This window comes from Pistacia vera, unplaced genomic scaffold (assembly GCF_008641045.1).
Source record: "Pistacia vera cultivar Batoury unplaced genomic scaffold, PisVer_v2 Contig93, whole genome shotgun sequence".
Lineage (NCBI taxonomy): Eukaryota > Viridiplantae > Streptophyta > Magnoliopsida > Sapindales > Anacardiaceae > Pistacia > Pistacia vera.
Window position 1 is genome coordinate 1131658 of NW_022196812.1, and position 21057 is coordinate 1152714.

Genomic DNA, 21057 nt, shown 5'->3' on the forward strand with positions numbered 1-21057 from the left:
TTAATATAATATAAGTGTGACATATATATATATTAATAACAAGTTTTTTATGAATGTGAATATATAAACATTTCCTCGGGGGTTGGGTCCGCCCAGCATCTCGGGCCGGGTTTCAAAACCTTGTATCTCACCCGATTGAGTCTCAAGTTCGTTCTGATACCAACTATCGAATCACTTCATACTACATCCCATCAGATTGCAAGCCTGCTCACGTTGTCAACAATCAAATCCTAAGTTCAATTGAGTAGAAGTCGAACTTTTTGGATATTTGACTTATACGGATTTGCTTTTAGGCTTCACGCAAGTGTTCTTTACCTTAAGATAAACGGCCAAGCTATTGGATACCATTTATGATCCCAATTGGCCTAAAACCTGTAAGATCTAAATTATCAAATGGTTTATGATGGCAACTAGAGAGCAGATTTTGAAACTCTCCAAGCTCCAACTCATTGACAGATTAAAAACAATTAATTTTGTCAACCTTTCTGTACTTCAATATAGCTCACTACAGCTGGAGATTTCATTGAATGAATATACAAATAACCTGGCATACAACAATAACCCACCATTGATCTGCCCAATAATAACCCCCTTAATAAAATAATCAAATATATTTCTCATAAAATTTTCTCAGAGTTCCATGCTTACACATTGAACCAGGACAGTGATGAAGGTCTCGTCCATGCTTTATCGCAACCTTGAGCCCCATGAACACGCAATTATTATATTTCAACAAAACAGTGCATTTCATTTGAAATCATTTGTTATATTTTTGTAAAATTCGGATTAAACTAAATATATATTGTTTGTAATAATCTAAGTTTAGTTTGGACAGTTTTCCTTTTAGATTTTACCTGATTCTTTTTCATCAAATACCTCTATTTAAAGACTCGAAACTTAAAAATTTACTTTTTTTTTTCTATGATGAAATACAACAAAATAGAAATTAGTTCACTTATATATGGACCTCAACACCATGGTTTTAAAACTCGGCCCGGCCCGGCCCGACTAGTTTAACCGATCGAATCGAGACTCGAGGCCTTCACTAGGTCGGCTATCACTTTCAATTATTCACCCTAAACCCTAGAATTATGGATGACGATTGACGAACATACAGTGACAATTATATTGGGGGTTTTGGAGAGGGAGGGCGGTGAGTCCAAGGTGATAAGGGGTGATTTCTATGGTGAATTGACTGGAAAAAGCAAAGATGGGTCGGCCAAAACAACGGGCTATTTCATGCGATTGGCGATGAATGGGGAGGTTTGAGATGGGTTTTGGCTTGGAGGCTTAGGAGAGTGTTTTCATGGTGATTGGAGAGTGTTTTCATCGTCGAAGACAAGGCCCTATTTGGCCTAGATTGTTGACGCTGACGGTAGTATTTGGAGTGTTTTTGTAGGATTTCAAACTTATAGGGATTTATATGTAATTGTAAGGGTATTTTGTTAGATTTTAAACTTTTGGACATGCTAACATTACCGATTTGACTTGTCGGTCAAACTGATTCATTGGTCAACTAGGACTTAGCCACTTTGCCGAGTCTCACCTCGGCCGAGTTTTAAAACCTTGCATCTGGGGGAGAAGTTAGAGTACTTGTATATGTATAAATTGTAATTTTAGCCGATTGATTTTCTTTTTAATTGATAGGGTTCCAATATTAACTACTCTAAGATTGTGTTGTACAAGATTCTGTAGTGAATGCTTCAAAATTAAACATGATCTATAGGACTAAAAATTGTATGCATTGAAGCTCAACATAACGCTCAATATAGTGGCTTTTAACTTGGGTCATTGGAAGGAAAAAAAAAAAATAAAACAGTGTGTTTTTTTTTTTTTCTTCTGTGTGATTGAAATGTTCAAATCAGTTTGCTCGCACCTTAACTAATTATGAGATCCATTTAATACCCTATAAGTAGGGATGGGCATAAAGCTCGGCCCCGCGGGAACCCTCCCCAAATTTTTTGGGCTTCAGGTCGGGATCAGGCCCGAGATTGCCCCCTAGAATTCGGGGACGGGCCGGAGCAGGGATAAGTGTTGCGCCGCCTCGTCCCCGGCCTGTATATATATATATTAATTTTAATAATTGAAAATCAATCACATATACCTATAATAATTTTAATATTTGAAAATCAATTATACATTATACAATAACAAATTATAATTGTGTAAGTATTTTATGAAACTATATAAAAATAGGTAATAAATAAAACTAGATTAAATATCATATATATATATATATATATATATATATGTTTATGCTATGAAACAAAAGTTACACATTCGACATTATATATGATATACATTTAACATTATACATTATATATGGTATACATTATACATTATACATTATATATGGTATACATTATACATTATACATGATATATACTATATAAGTATAATGTATATAACATATATATGTTGTACATTATAATTTATACATAGTATGTTATTATCTATAATCTTACGTTAATATATATATATTATTTGTTGTTTTGATTGATTATAATGAATCAATAAATCACTATAATTTTTTTTTTATCCCTCATTGAATCATTATTTCAATTTTATTACATAATTGCCTTTGTTATATTGTGAATTGTGATAGCTATTTATTTAGAATTTATTATAATATATATGGTAGTTATTTATTTAAAATTTATTATCATATATGTATAATGTATCATATATAATACATTATATTATATATTAAAGAGACATTATATATGTATACTTATTACTTAATACAATAATACATAATATTATATTGTTAATATATAATATATTTATATATGTATGTATAACGTATTATAATTATCATTTTGATATTTGGATTCATTATAATCATTAATCAGGGGCGGATCCAACGCTTGTATTTCTAATTTATATTTTTCACTTCTTTAGGAGGAAATTGAAGTGGAATAATTTTGATGATATGGATACTTTTGGTGAAAAGTTTTGGATTTCATATATGACAGATTTATTTCTCCATATTTTAATTGTATGCAATTTAACATGGTTTAGATTTTTTTAAGGTTTGTAATAATATAAAATTTGTCTACAGGTTGTTTGTGGGCTGCACATGGAAATGGAATGTTAGGTGCTGTCTGTTCATTGTTGAATCTTGATAGTTGATATTGTAATGTATTGAATCTATTGAAGTACTGATGTGAATAGTTGATACTGTAATATATTATCAATTTAGTATGATGGTTTTTATATTTAATATGTACATTATAGATTTAATTTAATTTTTTTTTTTTTTTTTGATGATATGGTCTTTAAGTTTAATATGTATATTATATATTTAATTTTTTTTTTTTTGTTGGTATATATAATTTGGAGAAAAGAATAATAAAAGTATAAAACTAAGGATACAAAAAAATCCCAAACGGGGAATTCGGGGAAAGAGTTTTTTTTTGGGGATTCCCCAAACGGGCTTCAACTCGGGATCAGGGAATCCCCTTGGGCTTTCGGGTCTGGGCCAGAGACAATGGTCCCCGACCCGTGCCCATCCCTATCTATAAGTCCCATGGACAGGTAAGTTACATATGTGGTAGGTAGCCACCAGGTGGGAGTCGAACAAAAGACTTCTGAGTAATATAAGGTCTTGCCATCCAACCACAAAGCAAGTGGTTTACTCTCAATTTTGATGGAATCTAGAATCTACCATAGGGTATTGCCAACTTTCTTCTTAGGATGGGTGGCGAAACCAAGAAATTGTAATTGGGAGGGCTAAATAATAATAAAAATGTTTTATGGGATGAAAGGTTATATATAAATTTTGAAAATTTTTGTGAGATTTATATGATAGTCAAATATGTGAGTTATAGCTATATTGTCGTCCACTTTAGGTTCAAGTACGTGGCAGGATTTACTTTTGGGTTTCATGCAAGCAATTTAATCATTAGTATTGGCTTTCAAATAGCTAAACAACAAGAAATACGATTTGTGGGATTTTATATATAAATTTGAAATTTTTTGTGGGACTTGGGGTGATTGTCAAATATCGAGTCTAAACCAAATTTCTAACTCATTTACTAGCAATGTGGAATGCAAACAACTCTTCAACTTAATTATGGACCTCAACACCATGGTTTTAAAACTCGGCCCGGCCCGGCCCGACTAGTTTAACCGATCGAATCGAGACTCGAGGCCTTCACTAGGTCGGGCTATCACTTTCAATTATTCACCCTAAACCCTAGAATTATGGATGACGATTGACGAACATACAGTGACAATTATATTGGGGGTTTTGGAGAGGGAGAGGCGGTGAGTCCAAAGGTGATGAAGGGAGTGATTTCTGATGAGTGAATTGACTGGAAAAAGCAAAGATGGGTCGGCCAAAACAACGGGCTATTTCATGCGATTGGCGGAGTGAATGGGGAGGGTTGAGATGGGTTTTGGCTTGGAGGCTTAGGAGAGTGTTTTCATGGTGATTGGAGAGTGTTTTCATCGTCGAAGACAAGGCCCTATTTGGCCTAGATTGTTGACGCTGACGGTAGTATTTGGAGTGTTTTTGTAGGATTTCAAACTTATAGGGATTTATATGTAATTTGTAAGGGTATTTTTGTTAGATTTTAAACTTTTGGACATGCTAACATTACCGATTTGACTTGTCGGTCAAACTGATTCAATTGGTCAACTAGGGACTTAGCCACTTTGCCGAGTCTCACCTCGGGCCGAGTTTTAAAACCTTGCATCTGCCAACTATCGAATCAATTCATATTACATCCCATTAGATTGCAAGCCTGCTCACGTTGTCAACAGTCAAATCCTAAGTTCAACCGAGTAGAAGTCGAACATTTTGGAAATTTGACTTAATACGGATTTGCTTTTAGGCTTTACGCAAGTGTTCTTTACCTTAAGATAAACGGTCAAGCTATTGGACACCATTTATGATCCCTATTGGCCTAAAACCTGTAAGATCTAAATTATCAAATGGTTTATGATGGCAACTAGAGAGCAGTTTTGAAACTCTCCAAGCTCCAACTCATTGACAGATTAAAAACCATTAAGTTAGTCAACCTTTCTGTACTTCATAGCGCACTACAGCTGGAGATTTCATTGAATGAATATACAAATAACCTGGCATACAACAATAACCCACCATTGATCTGCCCAATAATAACCCCCTTAATAAAATAATCAAATATATTTCTCATAAAATTTTCTCAGAGTTCCATGCTTACACATTGAACCAGGACAGTGATGGCGGTCTCGTCCATGCTTTATCACAACCTTGAGCCCCATGAACACGCAATTATTATATTTCAACAAAACAGTGCATTTCATTTGAAATCATTTGTTATATTTTTGTAAAATTCGGATTAAACTAAATATATATTGTTTGTAATAATCTAAGTTTAGTTTGGACAGTTTTCCTTTTAGATTTTACCTGATTCATTTTCATCAAATACCTCTATTTAAAGACCCGAAACTTAAAAATTTACTATTTTTTTCTATGATGAAATACAACAAAATAGAAATTAGTTCACTTATACAAACATAACTTCTAACACCCTTCCTCATATGCTCGACGTACAAGGCAAAGAGTTTACTGGGGTCCAAACCTATATCAAAGCCATATGGCCAGAGGTAGCACTCTCCTTCACGCTCGGCATATCAAAGCCACATGGTTAGGGGTTCGTCAGAGTTCAAACCTATTAGAGCCTTGAACAAACGTGATTTTGGTATCATAATAAACGGGCTTGGATATGTTAAACTAATTTGACTTATTTAATAACTTTATTTGCTGAATCAAGACGTCTTATTTGGCACATTTATTAGTTTAAACCAATAAGTATATTTTAAAAGAGTAATATTAGATGTACAAACAAATTTTATCAAGATTTTATACAAACTGATGTGATAGAAAATGAATAAAAGAATAAATATGATGAATTCGACTTTTTATATTCATTTTTTCATTCATTTGTATAGAAATTTTTATAAGATTTGTTTATACGTCTAATATTATTGATTTAAAAAGCACATGAGATGGAGATTCTAGATCATTGACAGCCATATACCGAAAGGCAGAAACCCAGATCAAGAAAAAGCCAAAATCCTGAGTTTTCTCTTTCAAATCACACTCTCTGCAGCAACAACGGCACTCGTGCAACTCCTACTATAAAACTAATATTCTCTCCTCTAGATTGTCGTTAAGTAATCAAGATTCCTGTAAATCCTAAACTTTAAACACAAAGGAATGCTTTCATTTCATTATGATAATCAAAAAATTATTCTCCAGGTTTAGAAAATTACGTGCATTTGCATGCATGCACGTGCATGTCCTCAACTAGGCAATAGATTAGTTGACTTCATTAATGAAGTTAATAATAATTGTTGATAGATTTAAGCTGTTTGTTATCTGGACGAGGCAGCAGGAGTAAACAGGAATATATGCTAATTATTCGCTAATCAGACTCAGTAATAATAATCAAGTTAATTAGAATTAAGGTAGAGAGAGAGAGAGAGAGAGAGAGAGCACATTAAGCTGTTGCTTGGCTGGGATTAGCAGAAAAGCATCTGAGTTTATTAGTAAATATTGTTTTCATCATGGGAAGATCTCGAAGTTAAGCTTTTGGGTGCACACGGTAATTGGGTCGGTTTGCGTATACTTTGACTAATTCAAACTAAAGGAGAAAGCTAGGATGATTTAAATACCGTGTACTTTCAACATACATCCTAACATTTATCCTATCACTTGAGCTATCCAATGATAGATTATATTATAAAACATAAAACTTACAATATTTGACCTAAATCATTAAAAAAAAAAAAAAAAAAACCCATCACTTACAAATGCTTTACTTTGCACTTGAAGTTAAGCTTTTAGGTAAACATGGTGTTTGAGTTAGTTTACGTGTACTTCGACTAATCTCTGTAGGTGATTAAAGGAGAAAACCAGTGGGATTCAAACATGCACCATGCGCCTTAATCACAAATCCTAGCACTTGTCTTACCACTTGAACCATTCAAAGGTGAATTGTATTATAAAACGTAAAACGTATAATATTAGACCTAAATCATAAAAAAGAAAAAAGAAAAACCAACACTTATTTCCCAAATATATTCATTGCTTCTTCGAGAATATAAGTTCATGACCCATGAGCCTTGTACCTCCCTACCATATTGCTTTGTCAAGTTTCAATTTTTTCGCACTTTAATACTGAAACAAGCTTTGAATATTACATCAAACATATCACGAAATATTATTTCCGGCTTGAGCCTAAACTTTCCGCAAATTATATGTGAAGTTAAGAGCTCAAGTTATATATATCAACCATCAATTTTTTACCCGTTTCAGACTAAATCATCATATGGAATTACCAAATCAAAATTTAAGAGTGTTCAAAACCGGTTAACCAAACCGGTTTTTCGGTTCAAGAATTTTTTTGAATCGAAATCGAACCGGTTAAGGAGAAAACCGGTTTTTCGGTTAAAAATAAAGCTGTTTTTTTTTAATTTAATATTTTTATAATAAATTGGTTAGTAAAACCTGTTTCGGTTGACCGATTTCCATATTCTCCCAAACCAGCAACCAAACCGAAAATTCGGTTTTTTATTTTCTTTGAATTGAAACCGAACTGGTTTTTCAGATAACCGAAAATTTGGTCTAGTTACAGTTTGATTATTCGTTCGGTTCGGTTTTTGTTTTTTGATTTTTTTTTTTAAACACCCTTACCAAAATTTAGCTTGGGAAGTTAAAAATTTTACTTTACAAATAAAGCCTAACAACAAAATCATTCCAAATTGAACTAGCACAAAATAACATGGCTGGCCCAATCATGGTTAGAATTGGAAGACATGCCAATCATTCTGGACTCAAACCATGCTTGCCCCCATTGAAACTTGGGCCAATCTTCAGAGAAATGGACTCAAAATCTGCAGAATATCCCACAAAAGATGCCATGCCCACCCATCCATCCCTCAAAAGACAGTGATTGTTCAAAGTCAAAAAAAGTCCCTTTCGCTTCTCCATTTCCACATTAACAGTAACTCCCCCATCCGTCAAATTTTATACATAGCCATCCAACATATCCACAGCTGCCATACTAAGACCTGACCTGACCAAGCCAACCCAGAACTAAGAAACCAAGAAAAAGACAAAAATTAAAAAGAAAGTTGCGAAATGAAAACAATACATTAACCCTTCATGAATACATAAATCAATCATACCCCAATATTTCTTCTCCTTCAGCACCACCTTTTCAAGATTCTGAGTACTATTTTTACCTTTTTTTGTTTTTTTTAATTTTATTTATTTTTGCTTTCCTCTTCTGATCCTGAAAAAAACTTTAATCTTTTTAGCTTTACTCAAGTTTTCTTCATCACCCACCAGGAAAACATAATCAAGATTAGATTTTTGGAGCTTTATTCAAAGTTTCTGCAACACCCCACCAGAGAAATAGCTTAAGGGTTTGTTTTTTTACTTGATCCAAAGCAATGGAACCACCAGAAAGTTATGTTGAAAACACAGGTTTTGAATCAGCTGAGAAGATTATACTGAGATGGGATTCAACAGCCTCGGAAGAAGCAAGGGAGAAAATGATTTTTGAAGGTGATAGATATGAAGTGGATCGGTACTTACAAGCTGTGGATGAAATCCAACGGTCAATATCATCCACAAGTATCTCTGATGATGCTCAAACGAAAGTCAACTCTGCTATTCAGATCGCCATGGCTAGACTTGAAGATGAGTTTAGAAATATTTTACTTGTTAACATTAATGCTTTGGATGTTGAGTCTCTTTCAGCTGATCCCGGTTCCTGCACTTATTCAAGAACTGATAGTGAAGTACTAATTGAAGATCAAGATGATCAGTTTGATCGAGAACAAGATGATCAATTTGATCGAGAACAAGATGATGTTTTGAAGCACAGTGAGTCAAGTACTACTGTTGCTTCATCTAGTTACAGGTCAACAAGTTGTATAAGGGAGATAGATCTGATACCAGAGGAAACCATTGAGGATCTTAAGTCAATTGCTCAAAGAATGATTGCTGCAGGGTATTTAAGAGAGTGTATTCAGGTGTATGGAAGCGTGAGAAAGTCAGCAGTGGATGCAAGTTTCAAGAGATTAGGAGTTGAGTATTGGAGATATTCAAAGACTTGAATGGTAGTTTGGAAGTGAGAAAAGGTTGTGTGAGCAAATCTTTGAAAGGGTTGGAACATCTATTGATGATGCTTGTTTTATGGAGACAGTGAAAGGGCCTGCTGTTCAGTTGTTTAATTTTGCTGAGGCTATTAGTATTAGCAGGAGATCACCAGAGAAGTTGTTCAAGATATTGGATTTACATGATGCTTTGGAGGAGTTGTTGCCTGATATAGAGGTTGTTTTTTATTCAAAATCTTCGGATTCGATTCGAGTGCAGGCTGCTGAGATTCTTTCGAGATTGGCTGAGGCTGCAAGAGGGATTTTATCAGAGTTTGAGAATGCTGTTTTGAGGGAGCCATCAAGGGTTCCAGTGCCTGGAGGAACTATTCATCCATTGACTAGGTATGTGATGAATTACATCAGTTTGATTTCTGATTATAAGCAGACTTTGATTGAGCTTATAGTGTCAAAACCATCTACTGGTTCTAGATATTCGGGTGATCCTACGACCCCGGATATGGATTTTTCTGAATTGGAGGGGAAGACCCCATTGGCACTTCATTTAATATGGATAATTGTGATTTTGCAATTCAATTTGGAGGGTAAATCCAAGCATTACAAAGATACATCTTTAGCACATTTGTTTATGATGAACAATGTTCACTATATTGTTCAAAAGATAAAAGGCTCACCTGAATTGAGAGAAATGATTGGTGATGATTATTTGAAGAAGATGACTGGGAAGTTGAGGCAGGCCGCGACTAATTACCAGAGAGCAACTTGGGTGAAGGTTTTGTATTGCTTGAGAGATGAGGGTCTCCATGTGAGTGGGGGGTTTTCATCAGGAGTCTCAAAGAGTGCTTTGAGAGAGAGGTTCAAGTCCTTCAATGCTATGTTTGAGGAGGTTCATAGGACTCAAGCAGTATGGTTGGTACCGGATTCTCAGCTTAGGGAGGAGCTAAGGATATCTATATCCGAAAAGTTGATACCAGCTTATAGGTCATTTCTTGGCAGGTTCAGGAGCCATATAGAGAGTGGAAAACATCCAGAGAATTACATCAAGTACTCTGTCGAGGACTTGGAGAATGCTGTCTTGGATTTCTTCGAGGGGTGCCCTGTATCCCAGCACTTAAGGAGGAGATCACAGTGAAGGAATGAAGTGAGTTTGGCCACGTTAGAATCTAGGACACATTCTTTATATTCTTTTTGGAGTGTTAGGGTGATGTGATGCTTGTCAGTCTGGGCTGCCGCCTGCTCTCCAATTCTTCTAAACTTTGTTGGTTAAATTTCCACCTGTTAAAACGCATCAAATTCTTTGGGAAGATAAGGTTTAGCTCTCCAGAAAAAGCCAGGTCCCTCAACCTGAATGCTTCTGCATTTTACGCGCTATAATTGTTTTGTTACCACATTTTAGATTTTTTTATTTCCATTTGTTCATATGGTTATTGTTGAATTTCAAGTGTGTTCTCTATTACTATCTATGATATGAGGAAGAAATTTTTCTTTTTTCTTTTAAATAGCGCTGCATTTCTTTCAACCATATTATATTCATGTTCTTGGTTAAATGTATATGTTGTCAGTAAGTGTTGCAGCTTCTTGGTGTTTGATTAGAAGGAACTAAGCATTGTAGGGTAGTTCTTAGTTCCTTAATATTTGATAAGGAAATAACCCGTTTATGGGATGTTTATGTTTACTTTTATAAAGTTCTTGTCAATAACACAACATGAGAAAACGTTGAATATTCGTCTTTGTGATAGATCTTTTTCCTGTTGAAGATCTTTAAAAGTTTCTTCTTTAAAGTCATGATGTCTGTGAGTCTCCCTAGATTAGAGCGTAATTCAAGGAAAATAATGCAAGCCACAAGTCTAGGAATAGGAAGAATCCTAAAGAAACTGAGGTTTAGCTAACCAACTTGTGGAAAAATTAATTGATTGCATTGATCTTGATAGACACCAATAACGGTAAATCCGCAGCGGAGAATATTAGTCTTAACAGTTCTTCCATATGTTTTGATATGCAGTTCACTTATATGTTCAAATTTATGAATGTTTCCAAAAAATGGAGGATGTAGACAGATTTTTATGCCATATTAGATGCCCAGTTGTTTACCTGGAAACCCTTCTGTTGAGTCTCTGGTTTCTTAAATAATCACTTGCATACATAACATCAACATCAATGGTCCATTCTATAAGAGTTGTTTTAAAGCTTCAATGTTTGATTTCAACCATTGACTGCTTGGACTTTTTCTTCCTTTCTTCTTCCAATTTGACCAACCACATCCTGCCCTCAGTAAACCAAGCACAGCCTGACCCTAAATCAGGCTCAAAGACATCAAAATTGATTAAAACATGAAGGAAATAGGGAATTGTTCTCCAAATCCACCAGGCTGCTTGAGTAACAGATAAAAGTATATAACGCGATATTACATCATCCATACAACTAACCAAAAATTTAATTTCAAATATACATCATAATCTTATAATTTATCTTATCAATCAGTATGATTGAGGGTTTTTGTATCTAGTTGGCTTAATCATATTGGTTTGTAGTGGTCCTAATTCTGGAACAGTCCACCATTACCAAAGTGATTATCAAAGCAATGCCAATTGCCATCTTTAGTTGAGAGTCTAATAATTATTGGGTACTCATTTATTGATTGTGCACATGAAAAGCCAAAAAAAATAAAAAGCAAAAGATCATTTGGGTTACTTTTTGCTTTGTGGCCTACAGCAACTGGGAAAAATATATAAATAGATTCCTGCATACTTTTTGATGAACTGATCACACTTTTTACCAAGGAACAATTTCCAACTGGAGGGTACATCGATGTTGAGTTCAGGAAGGTAAACATTTCCAAAGACCATATCTTCCTTTCTTACATTTTTTCTTAGACATTGATTTTTGTGGATAATCAACCATAAACTTTTACCTGCAAGTCATAACCTTGTCATTTTTTTTTTTTTTCCAGTTTATATATATATTTTTGGCAGTACTTTGCCAATTTAACCTCTTATTTCACCTCCAATCTCAATAACTTTTATTATTGTCCAAGAGTAATACTACACCCATAACCCAATCTCACAACCTTCTCTTACAATCCCAACATGACAGCTAAATTGGTAATTGTCACGTCAGCTCTCATCACACCTAAAACACTAAATGACTTTGACTAAACACGAACGACCATTCTTTCATAAGGAATAATTGTTTCTTTGGTTAAGGAATATTGTTCCTTACGAAGGAACACTCGTTTCATTATAATCATTCCTTATGAATAGAACAACCATTCTTAATGAATAAATGATCGTTCGTCTCTAAGGAACGATCGTTTATGTTTAGTCAAAATCGTTAGTTAACGTGATAATGACAACTCTACTGCCACATTAGGATTGTAAGGATTGTGAAAGAATGTTATGGAATTATGCTATATAATTCTTAGTATTTTTTATTGTCCAAAGTGGGCACACAAAGTACTCAAAATCGAGTCTCAATCTTATCCTAAATGAAAGATTCAATGATGTGATAGAATATGTAAAGATCAATCGTCAGAATCGCAGTGTATTAATGATTTTGCAACTACTTAGGGTACAGCCCAAGTCAAAGTCACCTAGGGTAGTTTAGAATATAAATGCAACAAGAATATTCAAAGAACTCATCAAATCTGATTACCATAAGACCATTCTGGAGGAGATATAAAGAAACAACATCGACAATAGAAACAACAGGTAACAAGCTATACTTGTATTGTAAAACAGAAAACAATTCTCAGTAGTCTCCTTCAAAACTTGACAACTAAATGTAAAAACTAAACATGGTAGAAACAAGGTGATTTATAAGCGGATGAAGAAAAGAAATAAAGACTAACCCAAGCTGTAATCCGACCTGCAGAGGACTTCAGCTTGTCATAATCCCCATCTGGATTTAAAATTCTACGTGTCGATTCAGTAGGGAGTTGGAAGTTTATACAACAATAACAAGGCTACACAGTTTAGGAATCAAACAATTGAATCCATATTACATCATGGCTGAATTTTCTTTACTCTGTCTTGTCTTCTTCCAAATCACTGTTCAGTGTTCCATTGTCGCTTTGAACCATTCTAGGTTCGGGTGCACTTCTAACATCCTTCAAAGGCGTTAGGGAAGGTTTTATGAGAGTCAAATTAGTTTCATCCTTTTCAAAATCTTCGTTTGAGTCTTCGGTATAAGCGTACCTGTTAAGATAAATAAGGGTGCAGCAGGTTAAGATTTAAGGAGGCATAAAGCGAGTTCTAGGACTGTCTAAAATGCATAGATGACACATAAGAGAGGGTACCCAAAGAAGTATAGGGGTAAGAGAAAGGTTTCATACCGCATCGAATTTTGAGAGGGTGCCCAAAGAACACAGATGACACATAAGAGAGAGAAAGATAGGACTTGCCAGAAGGCTGGGACGATCCAGGCATTCTGCCAAAGCTCATTGTAAACATCTTTTGACTTGAAATAGAGCTGCAATCAGAGAGTTAGCCAAATATGTATAAAGAGAAAATCTGAAGCAAAACACAGAGTAACATAACAAAATCAGATCCAAATAAATCCATAATTTGTATTACCTCATAGCATATCCAACCAACAGACACAATGACAGTTACTGCCAAAGCATTTGTGAACTTCCGGTATATATCCAGCTTAACCATCATTCGTCTAGCCTGTCACATCACAACAGAGAGAGAACATTATCACTTTGCTCTTCTTTTACAGTTCAGATATCATTAACAGTTATCCAAATACACAACCACCAAAGGAAAAAAAGTAGAAATGGATTTGGCATAACAAGAAGCCAAGCTTTTCCAACCTAAATCTCTTGTAAATGGCCTAAACATAAAAAAAAGGGTAACAAAATTTACTCATCAGGTCCTGAACATATTAAATAGAAAATGGACTTGTAAATACTGTGCCACTTCAAATATCATATCATTCATTTATATGTCATGCTAATAACTATTAAATAACAACACAGGAAATCTCATATTAAACTATAAGGAAGATTGCTAATGAAGTGGACACCCTTGAGCATGGAACTTAAGTACCTGAAGTTTATTTAAAGTTGCAGAGAGGGAAGTAAATATCCAAAGAATGAAGAAAGCATCCAAGATTGCCACAGGAAGAACCAGAAACAGTCTTGCCTTTCCTGAGAGATCACTGACAGCACCAACATTTTCCACCAATTCAAGCACTTCAGATGCCAAGAAGAAGGTTGCTCCAAGCATGATCACCTTTGATGTAAGACCACCTAAGGTAGGTCTCACAACACCATAGCCCATGGAAACCATAAGAATGATAAGGCGTGCAACTGTACGTTTAACAGCACCAAAAGTGACTGCCCATACAGTGATCCCCGTTGGCCTGACCCCAGTCTCGTTGAATTCAGCATACTCAAAATACCAAAGAGCCATTTCAAACATACCCAGTGTTATAACTAGTGTTATGCAGTTCTGCAGGGTAAGAACTTCTCTCCAAAATCTGGCATACTGTGAGAACCAGAATAATCCAAGTATCACAAAACCAAGGGACATGTACCCATAGAAATTCATTAGTGGTGCCATTCTGCCAGGCAAATAGCCAGTAGGATTCTTCCATATCGTTTTCCCCTCTACGACCAAATCTTTAAGATTCAAATCACAGTGAATGAAGTATAAGTTATACATCCCAGTTTTAGTAATATGTATTGATTTTGAGGGCAATGTTGCAACTTCCTCATCTACTTGAAATGCGACACCAAACACCTGAGGCCAACTGGGGTCATTTGTGGAAGGCCGGTGAATGATTTCTCCCTGTGTGCAAACACCCAGCTTTGCTAGATCTGCTGTGCAACAGACAGCTCTTTGGCCCCCATAGGCTGAACCCCCAATTGCTTCTCTATCTTCCACCTCGAAAACAAGGGCTTGAATCAACCCTGAGCTGATGTTGGCATTTTCCTTTGATCTCCAAAATGTAATTTTCTCAAAACTAGTTTCCAATTACCATATAAGAAAATCAACAATTGAACAATTGGTATTTAGTATTTAATGTTGAATACAGAGCAAAAAATCATATACAATATTCCCCATCAAAAAAATGAAAAAGAAACAAAATTTATCTTGTATCAAGTTCAAGTTCTTAGAAGCTTTATTGTCAAAAACTAGAAACTATTGAACTTATTTAATCTTTTTCTCTAATTGCATAATGAATTATCTGGTCTTGCTACTAAGTTCATGAATGCTATAGTTTATACTCTGCTCATTCTGACTACTTAAAATACGAAACCTGCACTTACATAAATGCAAAAATGATTATCTTCCTCAAGAGATCAAGAAAATGCAGATGTAGTTATGTTACTCATTAATATCCATGCGAATTGAAACAGCAAACAACTTCAAAGACATGGATATGCTAACAAATATCTCTCAGTGCCTGCAGATACTAGCCATAAATTAAAACACACTTCGAACGATACGGTTAAGCAAATCAGGCCACAAACACATAAAAACTACATTTAGTCATGCTACTATTTCACTTCTATACACTATAATCTTAGAAATACTTGGGGAACACCACTCATAGACCATCAATTTAAAAGAAAAATAAACAACTTAGCCAGCGAACTTCTTAGTTTTAGTCCATTGTTCCCATCTTTACTTCAAATTTTCGCCAATGAGACAATCTCAATTTCAGATTCTTATCAAACCTCAGCAAGTCCTAACAAAATCATCAGCAGCACAAACCACACATAAAAGCACAAAATTTAACAACTTATCACACCACTTCATCCACTAAAATCAACAAAAACCAATAAATCATTCACCAAAAGCCCATAAATCCACATACTAAACCGCCAAGATTTAAAAGAAAAAGAAATGGGAATCATTACCGTATATAAGCGTCTCCATTATTAGCCTTCTCATTGGAAGTATCATCAGAGACAGAAGAGTAAATCCCTTCACTGCCTCCATGCACCACAAAGGCATTACCTTTACTCACAAATTTCTCTTCTTCATACTCATGGACCGAAGCTTCAACAGTACCCAGATAGAAAAACGAACTCAGAAGCAAAACCAAGCTGCATAGCTTCATAAACATGGTGTGTGGGTGAGTTCTTCTGGATCTGCTGCTGTCGAGTGTCAAAAAGAGGAGAGTTGAGATCTTGTTTGAGAGTCAAAAGTGAAAGAGTGTGAGGTAAGATTTTGGAAGTAAGTCTAAGAGTTTGTTGAGAGACTTAAACAGTGTACCACGGATTCAGGGAGGTTTTACTGTCTCTGCTGTGTTTGAGTGTTTCCTTGGTAAACAACAGCTGTCGCGATGTGGCCCACGTTTCTTAACTTCACGGGTGTCATTGTTATTTTCCTAACTCTTGGGGTCTTTAACATTTTGAAAATTCAGAGTTGCCATGAATTTTGCAGAAAATTTTTAAGGAAAAATTTTCATTAGAATTTCTTTATCTAATATTTTGTAATGGGTATGAACCTATTATATTATTAATAGGTTCATAAACCGGCCTGGACATCCCGTTCATCATAAAATAAAAAATAAAAATAAAAAAAGGCAGCACTAAACTATGACTTAAAATTGGTGTTTACATTTACTTAACAGCATGTAAAAATCTTCTTAAAAAATTTAGAAATAGTTAGAGATCCCTTCTAAAATTTATTATGAACCTTCTTTGAAACTTTTGAAGGCCAGCCTATGTTTTGATGGAATCGTAGAAAAAAGTGAGTGATTGAGTTCAATGAGTAAACGTTTAAGCTTTCATTTCTGCTGATGCGTAGGTAAAACGCAGGGTCCGTTTCAAGGGCTGCTGGTGCTGGGGTATATTTGCGCTGACCAACTAGGTACTGTCCAGAAGTTTTATGCATAGTTCTTACATCTCCAAACTCCAATTACATAGAACCCGATTTCCAAATATCCAAAAAAGCCTTGGATAGAATAGACGTACCCTTTCTTCTAAAAGTTCATCCACTCATACTTCAGATACACATTATTTTGAAATAAATGCATATTTGATTTGATGTATGTATGAACGAAGTATTAAACCCGTTCCACATAAGACTTTGCATCAACATCAATAGTTTTCAAGAAGAAAACCTTTGATTCTATCTTAGACAGAGGTAATGTTTCAGAACCTTCACCTATGGGAATATTTGTTTCATGATCTAAATACACTTCCATTGTTCTATCAGGAAAGAGAAGAGTAAGAAACAAAATTTTCTTTTTTATCTTTTTTAAACTAAAAATTGTTTGATTGGAATCTCTTCACAAATAAGACTAAAGTGAAAGTTTTTCTTCCTAGCATTTCTTTTGGAAGGAGAGGAGAACATTATAACAGAAAAGAGAAACCGATTTGATATATATCAACCAACAATATCAGTACTACAGAGTAAATGACAAATCATAAAACAGGCATTCTTCTAGAAAATTGTTCAAAGATTTGAGAGAGTTAATATCCACTGTCAATGGATTCTCCTGCGCCGCCAACCGCCTAATATTCGCGGAACATCAGGTGCAGGAAGCCAACATGCTAGTCCAAATCCAGGAACTCCATTCTTTTCCTCATTGTACCTTTGAGATCTGATGCCTCCCTCTCTGCTTTTTGTGCCTGAAAAATGTTACAACACAGGCAAATCATAAAGTATATGTTAAATCCACACAATTGGGAATCTGCAGTATTTGAATCTCAGATATATGTAATATAAGGCCGCAAGTATAAGCAAAGACTTCAGTAAATTTGTCAACCTAAACACTACCATCTCTTCATTATCACCACGGTTATAAGTATATGGTGTCATCAATGTTTCACTCTAGTGGATTTGATAGGAACCCACTCCAACAACTCAAAACAATTGGCCTGGGCAATGGGTCTTTCATGGGCTTGAGTAAAACTCTCTTTGAAAAATCGGCTTGCCAAGGGAGGATGCCAAAACCTTTATAACCCACATGCCCACCCTTTTCCCTTCCAATGTGGGATCCTAACATTCCATCACGCTTCCGCGACTGATGTCCACATTGGCCTTTTAACCCCTTGGGTAACTTCGCGAACCCCTTACTTCGGGCCGATCCGCCCTTCTTCGGGAGCAACCCAGGCCCAAGGTTAGCCTACCACAGGTCAGCCTATCACGCATGCGCAGCCACGTAGGCGCGGGATCATGCCTTGACACCAATTGATAGGAAGCCACTCCAACAACTCAAACAATTGGGCTGGGCAATGAGTCTTTCATAGGCTTAGATATAACTCTCCTTGGAAAACCGGCTTGCCAAGGGAAGGTGCCCAAGCCTTTATAACCCACATGCCCAGCCCTTTCTCTTCCAATGTTGGATCCTAACAGGATTTCATAAAAGTATATTCTATAAGAACTCACATAAGGACAGACTTAGGGGCAGGATCTTCAGCTGTCTAATTTTGTACAATAACATGTCACACATTGTTGTTGATGTCAACTCTCAAACTAACAGTTGTGACTGCAATTCATTGAATGTGGTCTAATCTATCACTAGCAACGAATATTCTAAGCAAGGTAACTATGTTAAGAAAGGAGAATTGATGACCACCGAGTGAGATGAGGTCATTCATCTCATAGTCAACAGACAGCAAATTTTTTGTTAAGGAAATAAGTGAATAAAATAATTATAATGCTTACCCTTCTAATTTCTGCAACTGAAACGCGAGTCATGTGTGGAGGAAGCTCCTCCCTCTCCAAGTCCTAAAGTATCAAATGCAAATCTTATGAGGATACAAGAAAGTGCACCCTAAAGAGAATATTCATAGAAATCAAACAAACCAACAAGAAGTCATACCAGCTCACCAATTAAAACAACATTCTCCCCACGGATCACATATAGACCTAATGGGATGTCGCAGTAAAGGTCACCAACAATAACTCTATCACATGCACTCTCAAGAACGGCATTGGCTGCACAAAATAAATATATAATTATCAGACATTGATATGTATTAGCATGTGACAATCTAAAATATAACACGAATTTGAAAAGAGAAAACCATACCAAATTGATCAAATGAACAAAGTGTACCCATAAGTTTTCGACCATCACGAAGCAATACAAGTAGTTTCTCTGCAGCATAAAAACTAGTGTAAGGACCCCAAACAACTAGCCAAAAAAACAAAAGCACTCCATCCCACAATTATTGTAAACAACTATACACATAAGCTAACAGCAATCACCAATCAAATTAACACAGCTTGCCACATCTCTTTAATCACAAACCAAAAGACCTTAACCAATCCATAAGCTATAAAGTTACCCTTGTTTACACATTACCTCCAAAAGGAACTAAACATGCCATAGTATAAGCAATTTCAAGCCAAATTGCTTTTCACAATCACATATTCCACAAAGAAGTAATAACCCAGATAACTCTAAGTGCAGAAGATCGAAAACTTGTTGCATAGACTGGCCTGGATATGGCACGGAGCCCATTACAGCGCCAAAATGAAAACATCTACCAATCACACATGCATGTTAAATGATGTTTCAAGATTGAACATGACATTCCAAGTAACCAAAAGTTGATGTGGGCTACAAAAACTAATCAATTCTTATAAGAATTCCCTCAAAATTCAATAATTGCACCCCAAAAAAAAAAAGGGGAAAAAAAGGATGTATACGAATGTGAAGAGAGGCTTGAACACAAATAATGTCTAAATAATAGCCCAATTTTGAAACATAAACCATAAAACTGAAATAAACACAAACCCAGATGATAGTAAGCATACAAAATCAATCAAAACTCAGATAATCAAAGAGCATAGCAAATTTAAGAATTTAAAAACCTCAAAAGCTGAGACTTTATGAGAGAGCTTACTGTCTAAGTAACTGGCAAGAGAAGTAGAGAGATAAACATCATCTGGGCCTGCCCAAGACATTGATTTCTTCAGTGAGCTTTAATTTTATTCCCGGTATCTCAAAAACGACCGAAAATTTTCCAAAACTACGATCCAAAAATTGCATTGGCTGCCCAAAAGCGCTCTCAGTGAACAAACACAGAACCCTAAACGTTTCAACTTTGTCTAAGAAAGTTCGTTTTCCCCATAATTCGATCGAAAAAAGACCCTTAAATTCGAACTTAAGACGAACCGATATCCCTAAATGATGAAATAAGCTTAATCTATCAAGAAAGCTTCAAACTTTAGTCAATTTGAAGGAACCAAAAACCCTAGAATTGGATTTCTGTTGCAGGATTTTTTATTAATTTTATGGGGTCTCTTCCGGATTGAAGAATGAGGATGTGAGATCCAATCAGTCCGGAAGAGAGCGAAACTGAGGGAAATTTTGGGGGAAATTTTACTGGTAAAATGGGAAACTTGTTTGGCTTTTGTGGGCAATATCACTTTGAACAGTTTTAAGAAGAAAATTTAGCAACATTTTATAACCAATATTCTTCACATTAAACCCTGATATTTATTAATATAAGATTTTTTTTTTTTTTTTTTTGGTGACCGGCCTTACGGGCCAGCTTGCTATACCCCCAATAATTAATTGGGCTCTTGAAATTAACGGATTTTTTGAGTAATGTTATCTTTACCGTTTACACCAACCTTTACAATATTTTGATTATACCATAATCATTTTATTAATAATAATTTTATTATAATATTAAAAACTTAAAATAATTAAAAATTTATGTGGATATGACATATACCACATCTTGATGTAATAAAAACGGTGTAAAGAGTGGTATAAAGGTAACATTACTCTATATTTTTTAGTAGTCATCCCACTATAACATTATAGACATATAGCTACAAAAATTAGCTATAGAAAGGAAAGTTGTAGTAAATATATATTTATAGCTACAAAAATTAATATTTATAGCTAATTGAAATAATTTTAGTGATAAGACTTTCTCCTTCGAAGCTAATATTCATCTTGCTTTAATTTATTAAAATTATGACAATAACTAATCATTTAATTACAATGTATTAGTTA

The 21057-nt window shown here is 35.1% G+C and overlaps 3 protein-coding genes across 4 annotated transcripts; 1 reads left to right on the forward strand and 2 right to left on the reverse strand.

The window, feature by feature from the left end:
- Positions 1-8082: 8082 nt before the first annotated feature.
- On the forward strand, positions 8083-10616 carry LOC116120295 (exocyst complex component EXO70A1-like). The gene is given in 2 exon segments (XM_031406252.1): positions 8083-9089; positions 9091-10616. Coding segments are annotated over 2 exon segments (1800 nt in total). The 5' UTR covers positions 8083-8448; the 3' UTR covers positions 10250-10616.
- A 2209-nt stretch (positions 10617-12825) lies between these two features.
- Positions 12826-16379, reverse strand: LOC116120376 (transmembrane protein 87A). The gene is made up of 5 exons (XM_031406326.1): positions 15986-16379; positions 14166-15084; positions 13689-13784; positions 13448-13584; positions 12826-13310 (listed from the first exon to the last, which is right to left on the reverse strand). Exons 1-5 carry the CDS (start codon positions 16192-16194, stop codon positions 13136-13138), a joined length of 1536 nt encoding a protein of 511 aa, XP_031262186.1. The 5' UTR covers positions 16195-16379; the 3' UTR covers positions 12826-13135.
- A 1050-nt stretch (positions 16380-17429) lies between these two features.
- LOC116120265 (sm-like protein LSM1B) lies at positions 17430-20492 on the reverse strand. 2 transcript variants are annotated; one of them, XM_031406213.1, is made up of 5 exons: positions 19934-20492; positions 19114-19182; positions 18912-19019; positions 18747-18809; positions 17430-17707 (listed from the first exon to the last, which is right to left on the reverse strand). In XM_031406213.1, exons 1-4 carry the CDS (start codon positions 19992-19994, stop codon positions 18751-18753), a joined length of 297 nt encoding a protein of 98 aa, XP_031262073.1. In that variant the 5' UTR covers positions 19995-20492; the 3' UTR covers positions 17430-17707; positions 18747-18750. The 2 variants fall into 2 exon arrangements, with proteins under 2 accessions (XP_031262073.1, XP_031262072.1); XM_031406212.1 differs by having other exon boundaries at positions 18904-19019.
- Between the last annotated feature and the right edge of the window lie 565 nt (positions 20493-21057).